The sequence below is a fragment of the Podarcis vaucheri genome, assembly GCF_965113315.1.
Source record: "Podarcis vaucheri genome assembly, chromosome: 2".
NCBI lineage: Eukaryota > Metazoa > Chordata > Lepidosauria > Squamata > Lacertidae > Podarcis > Podarcis vaucheri.
In genome coordinates this window covers 49,525,886-49,547,599 of record NC_138760.1, presented here as the reverse complement: position 1 = coordinate 49,547,599, position 21,714 = coordinate 49,525,886, and the positions used below count along the sequence as shown (strand labels likewise).

General features: G+C 42.3%; 1 protein-coding gene across 1 annotated transcript in view; it reads right to left on the bottom strand.

Annotated features, from left to right (window-relative positions):
- Positions 1-286: 286 nt before the first annotated feature.
- GABRA6 (gamma-aminobutyric acid type A receptor subunit alpha6) overlaps positions 287-21,714 on the bottom strand; it is a 32,857-nt gene continuing 11,429 nt past the window's right edge. The window contains exons 8-10 of the mRNA XM_082214736.1: positions 21,275-21,534; positions 6,904-7,170; positions 287-3,066 (exon numbers count right to left, since the gene is read on the bottom strand). Of these exons, the coding sequence (XP_082070862.1) occupies positions 3,016-3,066; positions 6,904-7,170; positions 21,275-21,534 (578 nt within the window). The 3' untranslated portion in view covers positions 287-3,015. The remainder of the gene's footprint in view (positions 3,067-6,903; positions 7,171-21,274; positions 21,535-21,714) is intronic.

Genomic DNA, 21,714 nt, shown 5'->3' with positions numbered 1-21,714 from the left:
TTTGTGTACAAGTTGTGTAGGCTATTTAAGATGCATCAGAGACCCTCTATTTTGGAGATTCTCCAATTATACAAATGAAGCCTACACATATATTATTATAATATATAATAAATTATTATTATGACTGGTACCATAAAGTGTGCCGTGTATAATGTTTCAGTTAAGCTTTCCATTGGTAAAACTATAGGGTTGTCATGCAGGTTTTGTACATAAAAGTAGGGAATTCATGTGTTATCTATAATTGGGTACATTAAAAATGCTCACGATTTTTATTTAGTCTTTTGTACTGCTGTCAGAGCTTTATTTTCTTCTATTTTTAATTATTATGACAAAATACAGAAATAAATACATTCATTCTCATTCACCTCCCCCCAAATGTAATATATCCTTAGTTATATTTTATTGTAACAAGCTATATCACACTATTTTAAAACTGTGATTGAATATTTACAGATGTACATATAATATATATACATTACAGTTGTTAAATTAGATTCATTTTCCAAAGTGACTTTTTACTAACAATAGTAAAATAAAATAAGAGATGATTCCTTTTAAAATTCTTCTACTGTAATGTACAATAGTGCAGCATGTGCATTCCCTTGGGGGTTGGGATATGAGAGACCTCCCTCCCTTTGCATGTAGCAGCAGAACTGTAAAAGGAAGAGGTGAGAATCACTTGCAGTTTCTCTTCCGTCATTTCCTGTACTGTACTAAAGAGCCTTTAGCCACACAGTGCTTTGAACAGAATATAGAGTACATAGAGTACATTGTGCCATTTGTCACGCTACGGACTCCCAAACTAGCATTCACTGGAAGGAAAACGAGCTGAAACAATTTGGTTAGCAAAGTTTTCTCCCATTACATTCAGGATCATAAAATCTTAGAAGCATGTCCCAAAAATGTGTGTTATAAAAGTGTTACAACAGACTGGAATACCTCCAGATAAAATAAAAGGGAGCCACTAAACTTGTTGGCAATACTTTGTATGTTATATAAAAACACACAAAAAATACAGATGCAACTGAACAGAGAATGCCAACAATGAATGGTTCAGTTTCTTTCAAGCAATTTACACAATCATAATTGTAGATCTTTCTTCTTAAAAAAATTAATCGGGGGGAGGGATGCATACAGTAGGATGAAAATGCATAGCAGAATGAAATGTGCAGCATTCATCTTTAAAATATATATATTAATCTTTTGCTAGTTCTAAGCCAAATTCTCACCTGGTGTTTATCAACAATTTCATTAATCTCAGTAGAATTATAACTTTCCCATTAGCAATAGCATGCATCTTAATCTACAGCTCACTTGAGGTGAAGCATGGGAACTTCACTGTGTTTATTTCTCCAGACTAGATGGCTCTAGACATTACAGATGGCAAGACTAAACATTACAAGGGATCTCCTTGTGTGTTACTGATCTGCAAAGGCTGTGCTTTATCCATCTTGAGGCAGACATATTCATGATTGCATCAAGAATCTTTTTCTGTGTTGTTTTGTCAAATGCACATTATGTAAAAAAAACACCAACCTTTATGTGACGGCATGTGTTGGTGTATCAAGATCCTTTTTTTAATGTAGTCTTTTACTAATGTGCAGGAGCACATGTGCACTTTAATGCAACATTGCCCCCAAAGATGTGGGTGTCGCGTAAGGGGGAAAAGGTTCAAGTGAGCTGGAAGAACCAAAAACAATGAGCATGCTTCAGTTCTGGATTGAGTTCTAGAAAGCTTCCTGCTTACACTGGAGTTGAAGAGGAGTAAAATCAGAAAAGGGAGAAGCAACCCACCCCTTTCAGCCCAGCACATTTGCCTGCCTGAAGCAGAGCCCCATTGGCAGTGTTGCCTCTTTGTTAAGGTCAACGCTTTAAAAAAGTCTTTTCAAATTGTTCAGATATGGATTCCTCCCCCTGATCTCTCCTACCCAGAACCTCACTTTGCAGCCTATCTTGCCCTGCTACTAGAAGGAACTGAAAGACCAGCATAAGCACCAGAAAAACCCAGCCTCCTGCTTCATAACATTAATGTGAGGTTTGATGGCACATTTTTATGGAAGAGAGCAGAAAGGGTGTTTCATCCTTCTCCTGCCCAGATTCTCCCAGGGAAATGTTCCCGGTGGTTAATATATTTTTTTATCGCACCTGCATTCTAAAACTTGGAGAGTGCAGGGGTTGCAAGAAGGAAAGTCTTTGTTCATTGGCTTCCACCAGCACATCAGCTTAGTTGCATCTGGCCCCAAGTTGTGCATGAACGGAAGCTTGCAGATCCTGCTCTTGTATGAATTTCATTTATTCATTTATCAAAAGTTATACATCACCTTAAAAAATCTAAAAGACCTTGACTTAAGCAGGGTACATAAAGGATGTTAAGGTGTTACTCTGAGTCTGGTTTGCTTTGTTGTAAAATGCTACCGTCCCTGGAATATTTAAATACAGCATTAGCTCATGTTTTCCCATTTAACTTGGTGGCACAAAGGCTGCAGTCCTATGCACATTTACCAGTCCTATGGACATTTACCAGAAAGTAAGCCTCACTAAATTCTGCAGGACTTACTCATGAGTAAGTGCTCATAGAATCAGGTTATAGGTCAGCTTAATTACAAGTGGGCTGGTCTGAATTTTTTGGTTAAGTGGCAGCCTCTCACCCTGATGTTTGTGCCAGTATTATTCCACCACCATGCTATGCAATTTGATACATGGCCTGGAACAGCACCTTGTAGGGAGCAACAATTTGAGCATAAGTGAATAATTAAGCCCAAGCTTCAGCCCTGAGCTATTTAGCGAACAAGCTAAAACACAAGGAATCAATAGAAGGACTTGTTCCAGTGATGCCCCTCCATGGGGTACATACTTTACATGGATTGTGCCGTCTGTGTGCCAAGAGTTCATAGTGATGTCTTCAAACACTGAAGTATTTTACATTCAGTGACCAGAGCCCCACAATTGTCTTTAGAACCAGTCACTTAGCCCGGTGAGTCTTTTGGTCCTTTGTCACACCTGAGTTTGCAGCCATCAGTTGGTTTGATGGTCATTTCGAAGATGCATTGCAGTAGGTTCAAAAAACTGAAAGAAAAGAGTCAAAGGAAAATTCAGTAAAATACTCCCTACAGGGCAGTCAATCAGCAACACAGGTGCTATTGATTTTCATTTGTCTCAGAAGACCTAAATCAGCAACTTATTGTATGGAAGAATCGTAGCTGACGTGACTCAATAAGGCCCAATACGAAGTGTGCATGGCAATGACTCTCTAGCTATTTCTTTTCTACACATTCCCCTCCCACCTGCCTAGTAACTGAAATGTAGCTCGATAAAGGCTTACATGTGAATAATTCTGAAGTTCATGCTTAAAAGTTTTAAGAACTGTGCCATTGTCCACATGCCTTGTTTTCAAAGCACATGGGGGAAATGGGTCACCTGATGTCACTGTGATGTCAGGTGAGCAACCCCACCAACCTGTCAAACATGGTCCATTAGGGGTGGAGGATACAAGAATCCAGCCCATCAGTCAGATCCAGTTCTCCACCTTGTTTATAACACACAACTTTTTATTTTATATTTCATCTTTTTGAAACAAAGAGCAAACAAGTATGGTGGTACCTCGGGTTACAAACACCTCAGGTTACAAACACTTCAGATTACAGACTCTGCTAACCTAGAAGTAGTACCTCGGGTTAAGAATTTTACCTCAGGATGAGAACAGAAATCATGTGGTGGCGGTGGGGTGGTGGCGGGAGGCCCCATTAGCTAAAGTGGTACCTCAGGTTAAGAACAGTTTCAGGTTAAGAACGGACCTCCAGAACAAATTAAGTTCGTAACCAGAGGTACCAATGTATATGTTCCATTGTCATTGTGCTGGCATCCGTCTGCCTTGGAAGAAAATGGAGGAGCACGCCTTTGGGGGTGAAGTCAAGCTGTTGGGAGGTTGCAGAGCCTGCTGTGGCTGTAGCGACCGATGTGGGAGAGACATGTTTTGTTGCAGCTGGGGCAGATGAAGATGTCCAGTTGTGCTGCTGCAGGTGCACCATGTAGTTTCTTCTCTCTGCGTTCCTCCCAGCGGATATTTCATTATCATTGCAAATTAGACAATATACCATAGGTATACTTATACTTTATACTTAATAATGCTCTTTGACTGGTTGTTTCAAATAACAGTGTAAAACCCAGTTTCCTACTATTCCTGTGTCATTGGATTTCCTGGTCAACAGGGTCCATGACCTTCCCCCCCCCCCAAGCTTAATTTCCTTTCCTTTTCATCACATTAAATAATATATTCTTCCTCCTCATTGTAAGGCTTTCCCTCTCCCCCCACTTTTCCTTGTACTCATAACTTCCTGTTCTCTCAAACCATCCTTTATCTAGCCTGATTACTCTTTTACCCATCCTATCATTCATTTTTCCTTTTCTGACCCTTCTGTTTGCTCTTGAATTCCTCTTTCCACTCAGCCCCCAGATTGCAGCTCTGGGGCTGCAATCTCCCTGGACTCCTCTCTCTCCAGCCCAACAAAGCATACAGTTACAGTGTGACGTTTATCTTCAGCAAAAAAAAATCTTATGCTTTTCTCTCAGAAACTGTGCTGTTGATAAACATTCTGATAGTGAAATTCCCTGGCATCCTGAAAGCTCAGCTAAAGACCTGGATGAGTGGTGGCTTGAAGACTAAAATATTCATTTGTCTATTTAAAAAAATGTTTGTTTATAAACTTTTTTATTTTAGGTCCACATTTTTTGTAGCAAATCTTCTTGGAGTGAGAGAATCTATTTGTGGCATTTCCAAAAATTAATGTTCTTTTGTCCCTAATTCTACATTCACACAGGCAGCTTCTTTAATGGAATGGAAAGGAAAATCCGTACTCCATCAATCTCTGTATTTGGCTTGTGACTGTCTGTGCCAGTTTGCAGAGTGGTAAATCCCACTGTGATTACCAGAAGTGTGTGTTTGCATTAGATAAACTATGAAATATATGGCATTCATCCAAAGTCATGTGCGTATGATAGAAAAGCTGTGTACTGCAACATTCCATCTAAATTAATTGCAAATTGATCTTGCGTAGAAGGGGATGTCTGTCCTCTTAAAACAATGATATTAATACTTTGATTTTGCAAATTATAAACATCACCAGGCATGCTTCTGCAATTAAACATCTGTCAGCATTTCAGTGGTAAACCCATATTTCCCCATTGCAGCAAAACCTGACTTTCACAAAGTGCTGTTGCCTAAATACCTCCGCTTATAATTTTACCTTGGAGATTGTGTTTTGAATTTGTTACTTTGCCCCAGATAAATTACACTTGAAGAAACACTATGTGGGATTTTTAAACCACACAACCAACCAATTACTCCTCAAATGGAATTCTTTTACTGTGCCTGAAGATCTAGGCTACCACCATACAGTTAGTAAGCAACTTATTTCCCCAGGAGTCGTTATTCCTGTTTGTGGGGAAACATGATTTAGCTTCATAGATAATTTCACTGTAAGTAGATTTTCAGTTTTAAAATGCCCACCCCATATCAACCAAATATATTATAATATTACATTGCCAGGTATTATTATTATTTATTCCTTGTGAACAGGGGTGTGAAGCTTGTAGGCTGTTTTCAAATATAACTGGATGCTTCCTAATGCTTTTATTATCACATATGAAGAGTCAAGTGACATCAGCAAGTTCATAGGTGATGGTAATCATATGAGGGTTCAAGGCAGCAGACTGTTCTATCCATCCTAGGGGCAGCCAATATGATGCACTGTAGATGTTGCCGTGCTACAGCCCCCATCAATATTGACCACTGGCCATCTTGCCTGGATGGAAGTTTGGAGACCCAACAACATCTGAAGGGCTCTACATTGATTACCCTGATTCACCCCGTCTCCTGGTCAGATTAGCTGGTGACTCCCAAAGCAAACCACCAGGTGTTCATCTGGCTTTAACTTCTGAACAACCATTGCATTTGTATTGCCATCATTAGCCACTTTTAAGTACTGTTTGGTGGAAAGGCAAGATACAAATTTAACAAAAAAATACAAAATAAACATATTGGCTTGGATCCTAAAGAAAAGTTAACTTGAGGAAGTTTACAGAAGGAAAGTTCTGTATCCCATCCCTGGCCTACAACCCCACCCCATGCCCCATTGTTCAGGAGAGGCCCCAGACCCTATAGAGAGGCTGGCAGGGGTGTTGCAGGAGAGAAGGAATGTGAAACTTTCCTATCTTAGGTGTCAAGCTATATTCTCTAGCGCTGTCTGTCTGTCTGTCTGTCTGTCTCTCTTTCTCTCTCACTGTGTATACACCGGGCTGTGCAGAAGGAACTCCTGCAGGAGCCAGCTTGCCCAGTCACTTTAATAGAAAAAGAAAATCCATGCTTGCACCTTCCCTTTTCATGAATTGATTTTTTTCCTCTGTCAAAATGAAAAGTAAATCCCTTTTGGTCATGGCCTTGACCATGACTTTAAGATACCAACTACAGTAAGCCTGCAAGACAAAGTTCTCCACTTCCCATTTATTTACCGGTAATTCCATCCACCCAGCAGGTTTTCCTTGCTTACCAGGCTTTGGGAAGGAGGTGTGAGGGCTCTGGAAGTGTCCCAGAGGCTGGTAACGAAGGCACCTCCTCACTTACTGGGGTCTTGGAAGGTCGAGGGAGGGCTCTGGGAAGCTCTCAGGGGCCTCCCGTGACCTTCTCAGATCACAGTAAGCAGCGGTCCACTTTGTGGAGGCAGTTCCAGGGGTTCCTGACTTTGTGCAATTTGGCCTTTGGGCATGGGCCCCTGGAACCAAACTCTTACAGTACTTGTATGTGGTGAGCCCATGGTATATCTATTCATTCAAAAACTTCTCCTTTAGTGTTAAATTCAGCTCAGTACAGATTCAGGTTTCATATTGCTAGAGAATACTGCTACTCACTTCCATAGTGTCCTTTGAAAGGTAAACCACCCAGTATACCAGGTTGAATCCTGCAAATGCCACTGGAAAGAGGATCCTGGAGTACTGATCTATTTTACTCGTGCCTCCAATTAGTGGCGGCGGCGGCGGTGGTGGTGGTGGCGTAGTAACAGATGTTTGTTGACTTTGAGATGCACTATTGGACAACATGCTTGTTTCAAGGGACTGATCTGTTTGAGATGTCATAGAGTTGACTCGTTTCTTCAAGTTGCAGTTGGAGTCGGAGTGCTACAAGGAGAAATATGGTTACGACACAGTTTGCAAGAAACTCGGCTCTGTGGTTTTATTCACCATACTTAATATTTAAGAATATTAAATTTTTGTTTTCTCCTCTTCCATTTTTTAATCATTCTCCCACCCCCTAGCTGCCACTGCCTGCTCTAAAATCAACATGAAATAAACAAGCACAGAAACACTGGAAGTCATTGTTGTCACCCTTGAAGTCTATGTATCTGCATCTTATCCCTCTGATCTCCATTCTTTGTTGCAGGTTATATTTGGTGGAATGCTCTGACACGAAATGAGAAAACATCCTTATAGAAGAATCCAGAAACGACATATTTTGTTGTCTGTATGTTTTAAAAAAGGAAGATTGGAAGAAAGCCAACAACTGTTTTATTTCTGTAGCGAACTGCACTTCCCTCTAATAAACTGTCATTTCCCAAGGACAAATTCAAACATCAAATATTGCATTCACTTAAAAACTGAACCAAAATGGTCTCCATACGCTGTCCCCCTCTCCTATAATTTGCTAGCAACCTCTCCTTTCTGGACTTGAAGAATACTCTCAATTTCCACCTCTACTGAACGCAAATTATTATATGGCTTGAGTCTTTGCTTTGTTTTCCACATCTCGCTATGGCCTGCAGCATTTACAACAGCAGTTTGGGGCTAATATGTTTAAGAGTCATTTCATGTTGTGTGTCACCCAGCAAGGATACATAATTGTGCGTGAGGGAGGCTTGAGGACAAACACATTTAAGAGTGGGAGAAACCAAACGGAGCCTCAACGCTCACTACTGCGGGGATACAGTCACGGATGCAAGCAGGAGAGTGAAGCTTTCGGTTCAAAGCAATGGGAGCCCCGACACTGGTTCTGGGCTAAGTGCTTTCACCTGGTTTTGCTCTGCATTGCCAAGTGTTCTTCATAAACTAGAAATGCTTTGGAAATTTTGCCAGTCTAAATTTCTCTCAAGATTCTGGATTATATGATCTTATTTCTGAAGTGAAGCCAATGCAGTCCGGGTTCTCCTTTGTCCCACTGTTGCTTTTTCAAAATTTGCAAACTGCAGTTTGCCACAGATTTCAGTTCCTTTGGTCCTCTCTTGGGACGTCCCCCTCTCCCTTTCTCTGTATTAATGATGTGCACATGGGCTTCACAAAACACTATTAAAAAACAGCTGTCAGCAGTTTAAGGATTACATCAAGATTTGCTTTGTTCTATGTTTTACTGATGTAGAAAGGATAGTTGTATGCTTCAATGGTCAATACAATCTGGATATGAGTGTATAGTTATTTCCATTAATATATTATCATCATCATCATTATCATCATTTCTATACTGCTTTATATTTTTAAGAAAAAAGTTCAAAGGGGTTTACAAACTACATTAAAACATGAAATAAAACAATCCAGAATAAAACATTACTGGAGAAAGTCAAATATAAAGTTAATATTCCAAGCAATATAATTAACAAGAAACAAAAATATTATCTTACCAATTTAAAAATAAAGCATTACAAAGGAAATCAACTACAGAATGCACACTTAATGCAGCAAAGTTAACAAAATATATATATTGAACTTTTCATAAGAAAAACCCTCTCCCACCATGCAGCAATCAGCACTGTGTAAAGTGGGGAACAGTGGAGGAGACAGGCTGAGGGTGGAATTGAGGCACATAGGCTTTTCCTCTGCAAAACCTCCCAATTCATTAACAAACACATCTCAGAACCAGAATAATCTTCCTAGGCCTTCGCTGGCTGTGGTGCAGACTCATGGTGGCAAACTCATTACCAAACAGAGATGCAAACTTTCCCACAGGGAAAAAGAATTAACGTAACATGTTAATTGCATTAAATGTAAGCACACTTTTCAATTATTTAAATGTATGCAGATTTTTAAATTGAGACTGAAAAAGGAAAACAAAAGACCTAATGCAGCTGTCTCAGTAGCAAAAAAATTGGGTCTGTTCTTAGACAGGTCTCTTGCTTTCCTTAGTAACGGCCCACATCTCTACAGGGAAGACCTCTTTGTGGATCGAGGGCCCGACCCCACTATGTGAAATAAATACACACGGACTCGTGATATAAGGTTAATGGGCAAGAAAAGGCCACAACTTTATTGATTACAGCAGTGAAAAGGTATTGGCTTAGGCATTGGATGACTATAGGTGGTGGGTTTATTCAACAGTAGGTGGAGCCTGTTGATGCTCATCCAACTATAGGCTCACCCCCTGATGTCACCGAGGGTCGTGCCATGGCCTCCCGCCAAGCAGGCATTGGACGGAATACACGACCGCCAGATTCCTTTAACGGAATAACCCACGGTAGATAGCATAGGCGATGGCCACACCTAGCCCTTGACACAGCACAACACATGAATCCAATGCCTAACCTACCCACCAATACCACAAAAGTTGTGACGATTGCTACGAGGTAGGCGAAAAAACCAAAAAGGCAGGCCATGGTCATTGATAGAGAAAGCTGGCACATGATGGGATTATTACCAAGTGATCTGTTTACCTGAATTGGCCCTGGGAGAATATTGCAAAGCTTATGAAGCTCATCTCCACTGTGGTTCCTTGCCAGTGATCTGATAGTGTGATACAGTGATAGCACCAAGCGTTTCCATTGCAAAAGCAAAAGATTCATTCCGTGCTACACAGCAAATGCCACTGACAACTTAAGATGGTGTCCCTTTACCTAGTCCACTCCAACTCCATTCATCCCTGCCTGTGGAACATACTATCAGGGGCTGATAGCACACCAAAGCACTTGCCAGGTTAGAGAAGGCCGGCTTAAGTGCTGTGCTTAAGCACTGGCTCCACAGTTACAAATTAGCCATCCAGGAGGCAACCCTGTTCTAAAATATCCACTGTATTATTGCATCTTTGGTTAGAATATTCACATAAAGAGGTACAGTGGTACCTCAGGTTAAGAACTTAATTCGTTCTGGAGGTCCGTTCTTAACCTGAAACTGTTCTTAACCTGAGGTACCACTTTAGCTAATGGGGCCTCCCGCTGCCGCCGCACGATTTCTGTTCTCATCCTGAGGCAAAGTTCTTAACCCGAGGTACTATTTCTGGGTTAGTGGAGTCTGTAACCTGAAGCGTCTGTAACCTGAAGCGTCTGTAACCCAAGGTACCACTGTATATAGAACATGAGAGTCTGTCTCTCCCTCTCTATCCATACATGAAGCCTTCACACTTTTGAAAGTAGAGATGGAGCTTCTGCTACAATCCTCTTTCTCACTGCACATATATTCACTCATGAGCTACAGACTGCCATAATAAAAAGGAGGTACAGAGAACACAAGGATATCTTCATATCCCAGCAATCCTGAGACAAACTCCCAAAAAGCTAAGCTAAGGGGGGGGCAGTGGCGTAGCGTGGGTTGTCAGCACCCGGGGCAAGGCAAGTAATTTGCGCTCCCTAGCCTGTGGATTTGCACCCCCTAACCTGTGGATTTGCGCCCCCTAACCCTAACCCCCAGATGTTGTGCCCGGTGCGGCCGGCCCCCCTGCACCCCCCACGCTACGCCACTGGGGGGGGAGGGATTGGAGAGAGTTCCCATTTCAATAGCAACTGGCAGCACCTCCTATTAGAGGCCTCTTTCAGAAATGGAATGGAAATACAACATTTGGATATATGCACAGGATCCCCAATGATGGGGATAATTGGGTGTTCTCCCATCGTATTTGATTTTCAGAAAGAGAAGATCTTCTAGTGACCTACTTTTCTGTAGACCAAACAAACTCAGTCACTCCTGCTCCCCCCCCCCACCTCCCCATTCTAAAATGTCCATTTCTTGAATCATCATTCTTTCGCCACTCACATTAACCCAAATAACTGGCAGGGGAAATGCTTTGCAGAAGGTTCTAAAGTCTACATGTACATATATACGATGGGGCTCTGCCTATCAGGAACACAGATGTCTGATTTTCTATTTTCCCTCCTACACAGCAAGCCGAAGACAGATTTAAAGGGGAGATCATCCACAGATGTGTCACAGAAGCAGAAAGAGGGTTATCCATGTCCACTTGCACTAATCATCATAATAATCCTGCTCTATAAATGGAGTCTTTGAGCCACTGCTTTCAGTCACAGTCACTTTCAGATTTGGCTTGAGGTGCCTTTGCTTTACCAAAGGAATGAAAGCGCTGCGGCCTGCCTGATTAGAATCCTTGTCCCTTCCGCCCGTGAACAGAGTTACACCGCATCGCAGCACCATGTCACTCACACACAGGTAGGCCCAGAATTCTGGGGCCTTCTTCCAGTTCTGTTTATGATGGAGGGGGGGAGGGAGGAGGGTCAACAATGTCAGAATAAGCAGGAAAGCTTTGGACAAAACCCAGTCTTTCACGTTCCAGCAAAAATTCAGAATGGATATCCACTTCTATTGCAAACACTGCTCATGCCATAACAGCAACTACAGATGGTTTCTTAGTGGGAATTATTTCTAATGGATGAAAGGAAATCTCATGGACCCTGGGTCAATTCACATATTATATAAATAGTGACCCTTACTTTCATCCATGGCAGTTAAGCTGGGGTGTTAGTGTTAGTTTTAGCTGTTAAGTGTTCTCAACTTGAATTTCTATGAGATTTTATATTTCTTCTTAGTATGCTAATACTTTCTCCAAGAGGGCAATAAATTTGAGCACATTTCTTAGATATGTCTGAGTGCAGATGGGGGCTTGAGGTCTTAAAATGCAGCTACTATACTTTATTGCATTGCATTCTGCTAACACTTGTACTAACTTATTTTGAGGGTATTATTTATTCACCCTGTACTTTAAAGAGGCAATTTATACCTACCATTCTATATTTCTGTGGAATACTTTTAAGGGGTATTCATATTAAAATATCACCAAATTGTGTCCACTTTGTGCTATGGATATTTGATTCCTGCTCTCAGTGCAACTTGTAGTCAGGCAGTCACATAAAATGAATACTTCTCTATGTTCCTAGATGCCATAAAAAGTTTACACCAAGACATCAATATAGTTATTATTTCTACTTTCCATATATCTGTGAATTATGTACCTTAGTGGCATCTCCAGTAAAGTTAAAAGAAATCAATTACAATAACATCAAATTGGCAGTCAGGAAATGGACCTCTCTTATTTCCTCTGTAATGTATTAGATTCAGGATATAGGTGTTTGATGTTGTAATGCTATTGTGGGAAAAAATCAGATTATTACCTTTGCTCAATATGCATGCTTCGCATTTAACAAGCAGATATATCACTAGAAGAGCCTTTTGGCATAATTGCCATAGATTGCCAATAGATTTCCCATTCTTGCAGTTCTTCTTAAAAGAATAATGTACAAAAAATACAATTCCCACCTCCTAATCCATTTAACTAGCTTACGGCAAGAACAGCTTCCTGTTCCAGTTGCGATGCCAGACCTCAGTTTGGGATCAAAATATATCTGCAATTTATCTCCAGTGTCTACAGGCTACCGGTTCACACTCGGCTACTCCTACTGTCCAAGATAACTCAGTCAGTAGAGCATGAGACTCTTAATCTCAGGGTTGTGGGTCCAAGCCCCATGTTGGGTAAAAGATTCCTGCATTGCAGGGGGTTGGACTACATGACCCTCATTCTCCCTTCCAATTCTATGATACTAAGAAGCTTCCTATATTTCACTAAATCTTTCTTCGTAACAGCAAATCCTCTCCTTTGGTTCATGTGACTGATCAGATCAGCTTCACAGTTTTAAAAATGGAATTCCTAGTGTGATGGCATAATATGAAATGGAGCTTCCAACTCTCAGACCTTGAAGTCTATCTCCATTCTCCCACCTTTAGTGGTTGGTTGGGAGGGCAGTGAGTTGTTTTCTGGCCTTTTTAGAGTACATCTTTTAGTCAGGTGAATAGGATTTGTTTTTTTAATATCATTTAGGTATTGTGCTTTACTCCTGTTTTATACATTTTTAACGCATTTTATGCTGTAAATTGCTTTGGAGCAGTCCTGTTTGTGAAAAGTGACAAACAAATTTAATAAATAGAAACAGAAAATAAGGGACTGGCTAGCCTGGGTAACTATGCTTTTTGGCCGGTATGGAGGCTGTCATTTGCTGCACCGCCTCAGGCAGTATAATGTCACAAGACGGCACTGACATTGGACAGACAATGCGCAATGATAGCCCTGGGGTTTCCAGGGCGATAGGACCACAGGTCTTTGTGCTTCAGCAATTGTTACAACTGGAAGTACATGGATAGCTAAAGCTGATATTACCCATATTCAGTAAAACGGAAATTGCTGCAAGTGACAAATATTCCCATTAAACAGCATGAGTTCTGTGAAATTGATATCATTACAAGAACACAATCTAATCAAGCAGTCTGGAAGTTCACAAACAATGGATGGTGGGTAATATCCTTCTTGGTCTCCAGTATTTAGTAATCAGAGGTATACAGGAATCCTATTTTTAAGGTGGTGTAGCTAGTAATCATTGATAGATTATTCCTCCACAATGGTCTCAGGTCTCATACTATTAGTGGCAATCACAGTATCTTAGAAGAACTGAGTTTATATCTTGAATTATGTTGAAGATATAACTTAATTGCATGTTGCATGAAAAAGTGTGGCCTCCTTGTGTGTACTCAGTCTGTTGGCAAACAGTTGCATTGAATGCCTTGAGCACCAGCTCTTAGAGAGGGTTAAAAGGAGAGAATCTCCCTTTACCAAATATCTGAGCAGCACTTCCCACATTGTGACAGCCACACTTGGAGATTACAGCTGGTGAAAGAGAAAGCCTCTCAATAGGTAGGTCCTATCACATGGAAAGTCGCTCCATCAAGAGTGACCCCAACAATAAACCATGCCGGCAATAAAAGACTGACTGATAATATGAGAGACAATCACTTAAACGATATTATTGTTATTATTGCAACATTAATATCCCACCACACTGCTAATTTATAAAACACGTGTTGATCTTTTTCTTCTTTTATCCAGGCCTGTTCCAGAATTCTATTCAAATATCTAGTCTAAATTAATTAAAGGACAGCCTACATTCATTTTTCTCTCTCCCTCTTATCCATTATCTGCTTCTATATTTGGGAAAGAAACTTCTGCAATTTGGTCTCTTGATGCTATTAATGTCAGTAACAAACACTAGCAGCAGGCGATATATACAATCTTGGCAGGTAAAAAGCTTTTCCATGCGCCATTTAAAGATGCATTATCTCTTGATGTCACCGCAGTCTCATGGAAGCAACAGATCAAGATTTGCACAGACACTAGTCAACCTGATGCATCACTTGCTGGGTTCGGGGTTCCTTGTTTTAGTTGCTTTTAATGAGTTGTTATGTGTATATATACAGAGAATGTAAATACAGAATGTAAATATAGGACAAATCCAGCCATTTAAATGTAGTATACTGTCTGCCACCAGTATTAATGTGAAATGTGTGCAGCAATTCTAAGAGGAATTGAGATATTCCTTCAATGTTATTTACTTTCACAATAAAAAAATTCCTTCCAGTAGCACCTTAAAGACCAACTAAGTTAGTTCTTGGTATGAGCTTTCATTTGCATGCACACTTCTTCAGATACACACTGAAGAAGTGTGCATGCACACAAAGTGTGCATGCACACGAAAGCTCACACCAAGAACTAACTTAGATGGTCTTTAAGGTGCTACTGGAAGGAATTTTTTTATTTTGACTATGGCAGACCAACACGGCTACCTTTACTTTCACAGTTGCTCTATTTTAATATAGTCTCCTACAACTATAACACATAGCTCAGATCGAAATCGGATTGTAAGCAGAAATATCTATTGTGCAAGAATGAAATAGAAAACATTTGTTTGTTTGTTTTTTGTTTTTAAAAAATCCCTGCAAAGAGGATGTGTATACATATACATATACATATATATATTCCACCTCTCCTTTTGTAATTCACTGCTCTTGATGCCAAAACTTTTAGTCCATAGAAAGTGAATATATTCTGAATTCCCAAACGTTCTCTTGTTGGGGTTGTGACAGTGTTGCTTCTGGATAACGGGAGAGCCACCATGAAAGCTACCTGAGCTTCAAAAGTGGGATACAAAATTAAAATAACCCCCATAAATAGACATTGCTGTACTTGACTTACAGCATTATGCATCAAAGGAGTTCATATTACTTGATACCCTTTTGGTATCAAGATTTGGTTGGGGGCCCAAGCAAATATTTTGCCAATCACCACCATCACACATGGAGGCTCCAATACCCTTCAGCATGTTGGTCATTGTTTTTCTACATAAAACTACATAATACCATATAAAAATGTTCCAATTTGAAATGTTCTAGTCAGCCAGCCATTCCCTTATCCAGAATACTCCATTCAACTCTCCATTTCATGGAGAGCTTTGGTTCTGAAAAGTGACACACAAATAATGCTAGTACTGTTAGGTTGCACTCCATTTGTGTGCCTACAAATTCAGAAACAGAGTCCAGCACGTCTCACTCCCAGATAAATGTGCACAGGATTCAGCCCTAGTCATTAAAAGGGCCATCCACTCCTGTTGTCTGGCATTGGTTCATGTTGCTTTTGTAAACCTTATTTTGCTCTTACGCTGTGTACCTAATAGGCAATATGATACCAACAAATCAAATGATATTTCAGTCATTTCTACCGAGCCCTTCTCAAATGTCATGACATTTTTTAAAAGCTATATAGCATTTTCTGAACGTTGACAAGCCTACTATGTGCGCTTATTCTTACAAGTGTCTATAAGGCATTGCAATGAAAAATGCAAACATTAAGGTGCTGCCTTAGGCGTACAGGCCCTATTGTCAGCTGGCAACAGTGCTGGAACCAGCTTCAGCAGGATGGCAGGCAGGCTTTATCCCTGCTTCTTGAGCTGATCTTGAACTTGGGGAGAGGGGTTATGTTGTCACCAAAAGGCAATCTTTCCAACCACACTAATTTAAAGTGTGTGTGTGTGTGTGTGTGTGTGTGTGTGTGTGTTTAAAATACATAGGCATATTTATACACAAAATGCCAGCTCTCCCTTTTCTTTGAGCACTCCTAATGGCAATAATGTAGGGATGCGGGTGGTGCTGTGGGTTAAACCACAGAGCCTAGGACTTGCCGATCAGAAGGTCGGCGGTTCGAATCCCCGCGATGGGGTGAGGTCCCGTGCTCGGTCCCAGCTCCTGCCAACCTAGCAATTTGAAAGCATGTCAAAATGCAAGTAGATAAATAGGTACTGCTCTGGTGGGAACGTAAACGACGTTTCTGTGTGCTGCTCTGGTTTGCCAGAAGCAGCTTAGTCATGCTGGCCACATGACCCGGAAGCTGTACGCCAGCTCCCTTGGCCAATAAAGCGAGATGAGCACTGCAACACCAGAGACGATCATGACTGGACCTCATGGTCAGGGTCCCTTTACCTTTAATAGCAATAATAGCCCTTCAAGAAACTACGGCATCCTGCTATCTCCCTAGCCTCTCCAGTCAGTTGTTACAACCCTGGTACCTAGGAAGTCGAACGGAATCCATTCTGGAAGTCCATTCGACTTCCAAAACGTTCAGAAACCAAGGCCCAGCTTCTGATTGGCTGCAGGAAGCTCCTGCAGCCAATTGGAAGCTGTGGAAGTTGCATTGGACGTTCTGGTTCCACAGAGCATTCACAGACTGGAACACTCACTTCTGGGTTTGTGGCGTTCGGGAGCCAAAACATTCAACTCGCAAGGCATTCGAGATCCTAGGTACGACTGTATATGCAATGTTGATCGCACAGAGGAAGAACAGGGATGAGCACTCATGCCCTGTCCTCTTTGGCACATTCCCAGCCATTCACAGTAGGAGGGTGGCCATCAGCACTGTGTATCAGGGAGTCTGTAGGAGTTGAGCAAGCTCCCTGCTATGGACCATCACCCTCCAACTCATGGAGGGTGAACAGAAATGCAATGGAACAAGTGGAGTAAAGGTGTTCATTCCCACTGCCATATCTATATGAAGAGGAACAAATGCCTGAGTAGGGTTTCTGTCCCTCTTGATCCCATCCTAAATCCAACATTGCTATATCACACGTAGGGATAGGGGAGAGATTTGATTCAGTTTGCATTGAAAGGAGAATCTAGAAAGTTCACAAACCAAAACACAGCCATCTTTCAAAATCTGCACTTTAGCAATGCAGTTCTTCAGACAAGTAATATGTACAAAAAAGCACATGCTAGGGTTCATAACAGTGAAAATAACATACAAGCATGTGTTGTATTCCCCACCTTGCAACCAATTCCAAAACACGTGCATAGGAAAACAGCATGCGAGGGAGCAATATTTAGCCTACGTTTTGTACTAACATGCTATTTTTCCAAATGCAGGTGAGGGAGATTTTGGTGGGGAAGCATTCAAACATGCAGGAAAGTCACAGTCCAGGGGAAAGCCTTATTACTGGAATGTGCTGATTGCAGAAATCAATGGAAAAACCTGGCCCCTGAGTGTGGTTCACTGACCAGAGTTCGGCTTCCTTTGCTTTTTGTGTTCTTTAAAATTGCCATTTAATAAGCAGAGACTTTCTTCCCACCTCAACATTGTGATGCAGTGAGTGGTGGAGGAAATGTCCCCTGCTACTAGTTTTCTGCATCCGTAAAGACACAGAATGTTTTGTCCCTAAAAGAGATGAACACAAGGTGCAATCTAAACCCACCTCCCTTCTCCACCGCAAGCAGATATGACTAAACAATAATATCAGCGTTAGTAAAACCTACACAGCTTGATCATCAAACACATGGCTGACCTCCTACACTTCAGCAGCCTATACAATGAATAACTGGCATGCAGGACTACCAGCAGGAGTAGAAATGGAGAGGGAAAGCAACTGGGGTAGGGAGTAGGATATATATCCTCAGCACTATCCCATTCCAAGTATCATGACTCCTCTTGGACGGAATTCATTTCTGTAGTCACGCTCCAACCCACTAGCAGTAGCTCTTAAAACACCAAAGCCTGTGTTATCCAAAGAGCAGCACCTTATTTTGGGGTGTTCTAATATCTGAAGGAGTGGAGGGTTTCCCCCTTCCTTCACTTCTCCCCCTCTGCTCAGCGCCCCTTCAGCGAAGCGGCAGGATAAACGGAGCCCCTTCCATTTCTCCTCCTGCTTCGCTGAAAGGGTGCTGCGCAGAGGGGGGAAACTGTGCAGCACCTCTCCAGCGAAGCGAAGCCTGTGCACTGACCCCTCTCACTCTCCAGGCTTCAGGAGGCTATCTGCAAGCCTTCAGAGCACAGCGGGAACTCCTGCTGCACTCCAAAGACTTGGGGATAGCTGCCTGAAGCCCCCGGAGCGCAGCGGGAGTTCGCGCTGCACTCCGGGGCTTTGGGCTTCAGGCGGCTATCTGCAAGCCTTCAGAGCGCAGCAGGAACTCCTGCTGCACTCCAAAGACTTGGGGATAGCTACCTTAAGCCCCCAGAGCCCAGCGGGAGTTCCCGCTGCACTCCAGGGGCTTCAAGCGGCTTCAGCAAAAGTAACGCAAAGCCTCCGGAGTGCGGGGGGAGCTCTCCCTCTGCGCTTAGGAGGCTTCACATTGCTATCGCTGAAGCCAAAGAGCCTGCACTCGCTCCATAGGACGCACACACATTTCCCCTTAATTTTTGAAGGGGGAAAAGTGCATCTTATAGAGTGAAAAATACAGTAATTGAATTATGCTGTCACCTCCATAATGTGGTCAAAGCATTGAAACTTTTTTTTCTTTCAGGGTTCCTGTACTTTGAACAGCTGTACAACTAGTAAATGTTCAACAATAGAACCTTTAATGACAAGGAAAACTTCAGCTCCTCAGTTGCTTGCCTGTCATGCAGGCGTTAATGGAACAAGAGGTACAAGTTTATTAAAGAGCATTTCTCCCTTTACTAGTAGAGCTCCTGTACCTTAGGCACCTGCATAAAATTCAAAAGATGTTTTTCAGGACATGGAACAGTAGTGGTGTGGAAAAGTGTATCCATTAAGCATCTGTCCATCCAACATAAAATTGTTTAAAGGTCCGGAAATGCTTCCAGGAAAAATATACCAATCATAGCATAGAATAGAATCATAAACCGATATGGAGTTCAGTATGTGGTAAAACTGCCCTTATGTTTACTTTACCACAGCAACCCACTTTAAAGGAAGTTACCCAAGGAAATAAATAAGGGGGAAACCCGTAACAGGTTATGTATGCCATCTTCCGGCTTCCTGGGGCCTGATCTAGTATGAACACAGAAAGCAGCCATCCTAAGCCAGGCCACTGACACAAGTGACAACTGAAGCCACAATCAAGTGGAGGTGTCGCAGTAAGGCATGGAAATGTGCCGTGACTCAGAAAGCACTTGCATCAGCAGGAATGATTGACAGGCAGTGGCGTAGCAAGGTCAGGTGGTGCCAGGTGTGGAAAATTTCTTGTCACCCCCCACCCCACATTGAAATCTAGTTGGACTCCCAAGAGACTGCGATCTACTCACAGTATAAAAAGACTAGCTGTGATCTACCCATTGTCATTGCCAGGAGTTGTTCAGCTTTTTTTAGGGGAGGGTTGGCCAAAGTTGCTGATAGTTGTTGAGCTTTTTTGGGGGGGGGTTACAGGGTTTGGGTCCTGAGTTGAGGGAGCTTCTGCTTCTCTCCTTCCCTCCATCCGCTGCTTGTTTGCCTGCCTGCCTCCTGCATGCCTCCTCTGATGACACCCGGGGCAGTCCGCCCTCACCACCCCCACCTTGTTCCTCCCCTGTTTACAGGTAACGTCAGATGGTGTCACCTCAGTGACAGGTGGGTTTGGCTTGCAAGAAATGACCTCATGGGCCATTTGGAAGGACTACCTGCACTCAACGTTGTGAAGAGTGGTAAACAAATGGAATAAATAAGAAATGAATGAATGAATGAGCTGTTCCCATTTCCCTGATCTAGCTCATTGTTGCCTGTAGGACTATCCCAGCCCTATTGGAAGATGCCAAAGATTAAACAAAGGACTTTCTGCATAGCTAGCATATATTTTACCATTGCGCTATTGTCCTTTCCATCTGTGTGGCAAGAATTTCTCAGGCCACCACTGTAGGGCTGGGAACCTGTGGCCCACCAGGTATTTTCCCACTCGGGGCCCCATCAGTTCTAGGCTAAGTTCACCATCCCTACACTGTGGGCTCCCTGTTCAGTGAAGTCGACTGCTGACTTTCTCACTCTTCTTCCTGTACCAGATCCGTGTGGAGGAAACAGGCCATAAGAGATGGCTCTGTCCCTGTGATTCTGCATAGAGGTTCAGGAGCTAAATTTTCCTTGACATGGAAAGAAGTGATGGGAAAAGCCTCACTTGCTTAATTTCTCTGTGCTGGGTTGCCAATGCAGATGAGCAGGGCTGGGTAAAAAAAAAGGTAGGAATCCCAGTGAGGAGACAGGGAAGAAAGTTAAGAAGTATCTTGGGGCCATCTAGGGAATCTCTGAACCATCAGGGCATTGAGGGATCAAAGAGGGGGTGGGACTTTGCCCAGAAGGGTCTCTCTCACTGCTGCATCTGCCAAGCACTTCCTAAATTGCATTTCTATCATGATGGAAACACAAGATGTTTGAAATTACCAGCGCAGCAGCTTTTCCTTCTATGAAGTAAAGCCCTTTAATATCTCATGTGAGTTCGGCACTGCGAGATTCCAGCCATTCCATAACTTTTGCTGGGCTGCATCCAAGACAGCCAAGCGTATGGGAAGATGCCAAGTTTCTGTAAAGTCTAATCCCCCCCTTTCTCTCCCCCCCCCGCAATGACCCACTTAAAGAATGCCAGTTACAAACTGATCCAAGAATATATGGCGTGTGCACATCCCCTTGAAGGGTATACTGCATTGCTTTCCATGCCAGTGACACAGAAAGCACTGGAGAAATTTGCCTGGCAAGGCTGAAAATTAATATTCTGATAAAATGGATATGGAATACAGTCATATATATAAATACACACACACAAAATAATCCCTGCGCTTTCACTTTTAAAAGTTTGGGGAAACAACTTACTCAGCTCCTGCATTGATGATGCGATTTGATTATGCAACCTCTCCCAGACTAAGATCACTTTAATATTGTTCAATTGTTTGGCATTCACTACTTTGGCTGTCTCTTCCTATACGATGCTTATTATCAGAAATGTGAGCAATTACCGAGACTATCTCGTCCTCCGCCGGTACGGTAGCTGCTGAGAGCGCGGCTGCTAGTGCGGCTGCCCTGGCTGCCTTCTTCATTGCTCTTTGAGTCTGAAGATTGGTAAAGTAGTTGACAGCTGCAAACTCGATAAGTGCAGAGAAGACAAAGGCAAAGCACACAGCAATGAACCAATCCATGGCAGTAGCATAAGACACCTTGGGCAAAGAGTGGCGGGCGCTGATGCTCAACGTAGTCATTGTGAGGACAGTGGTGATCCCTGCAAAATAAGGGTGACAAGGAAGCTGTTAGGCCTCTGTATGTATCCTTTTTCAGGCTTCCAAGCTCTGCACACACCAACTTCTCTTTGTGTAACTGCCATGTACCCAATAAACAGATTTACAGCCTGAGCTAGAAGCCACAGCAAGTACTATTCATTTCCACTGGCAGGAGCAGAGAA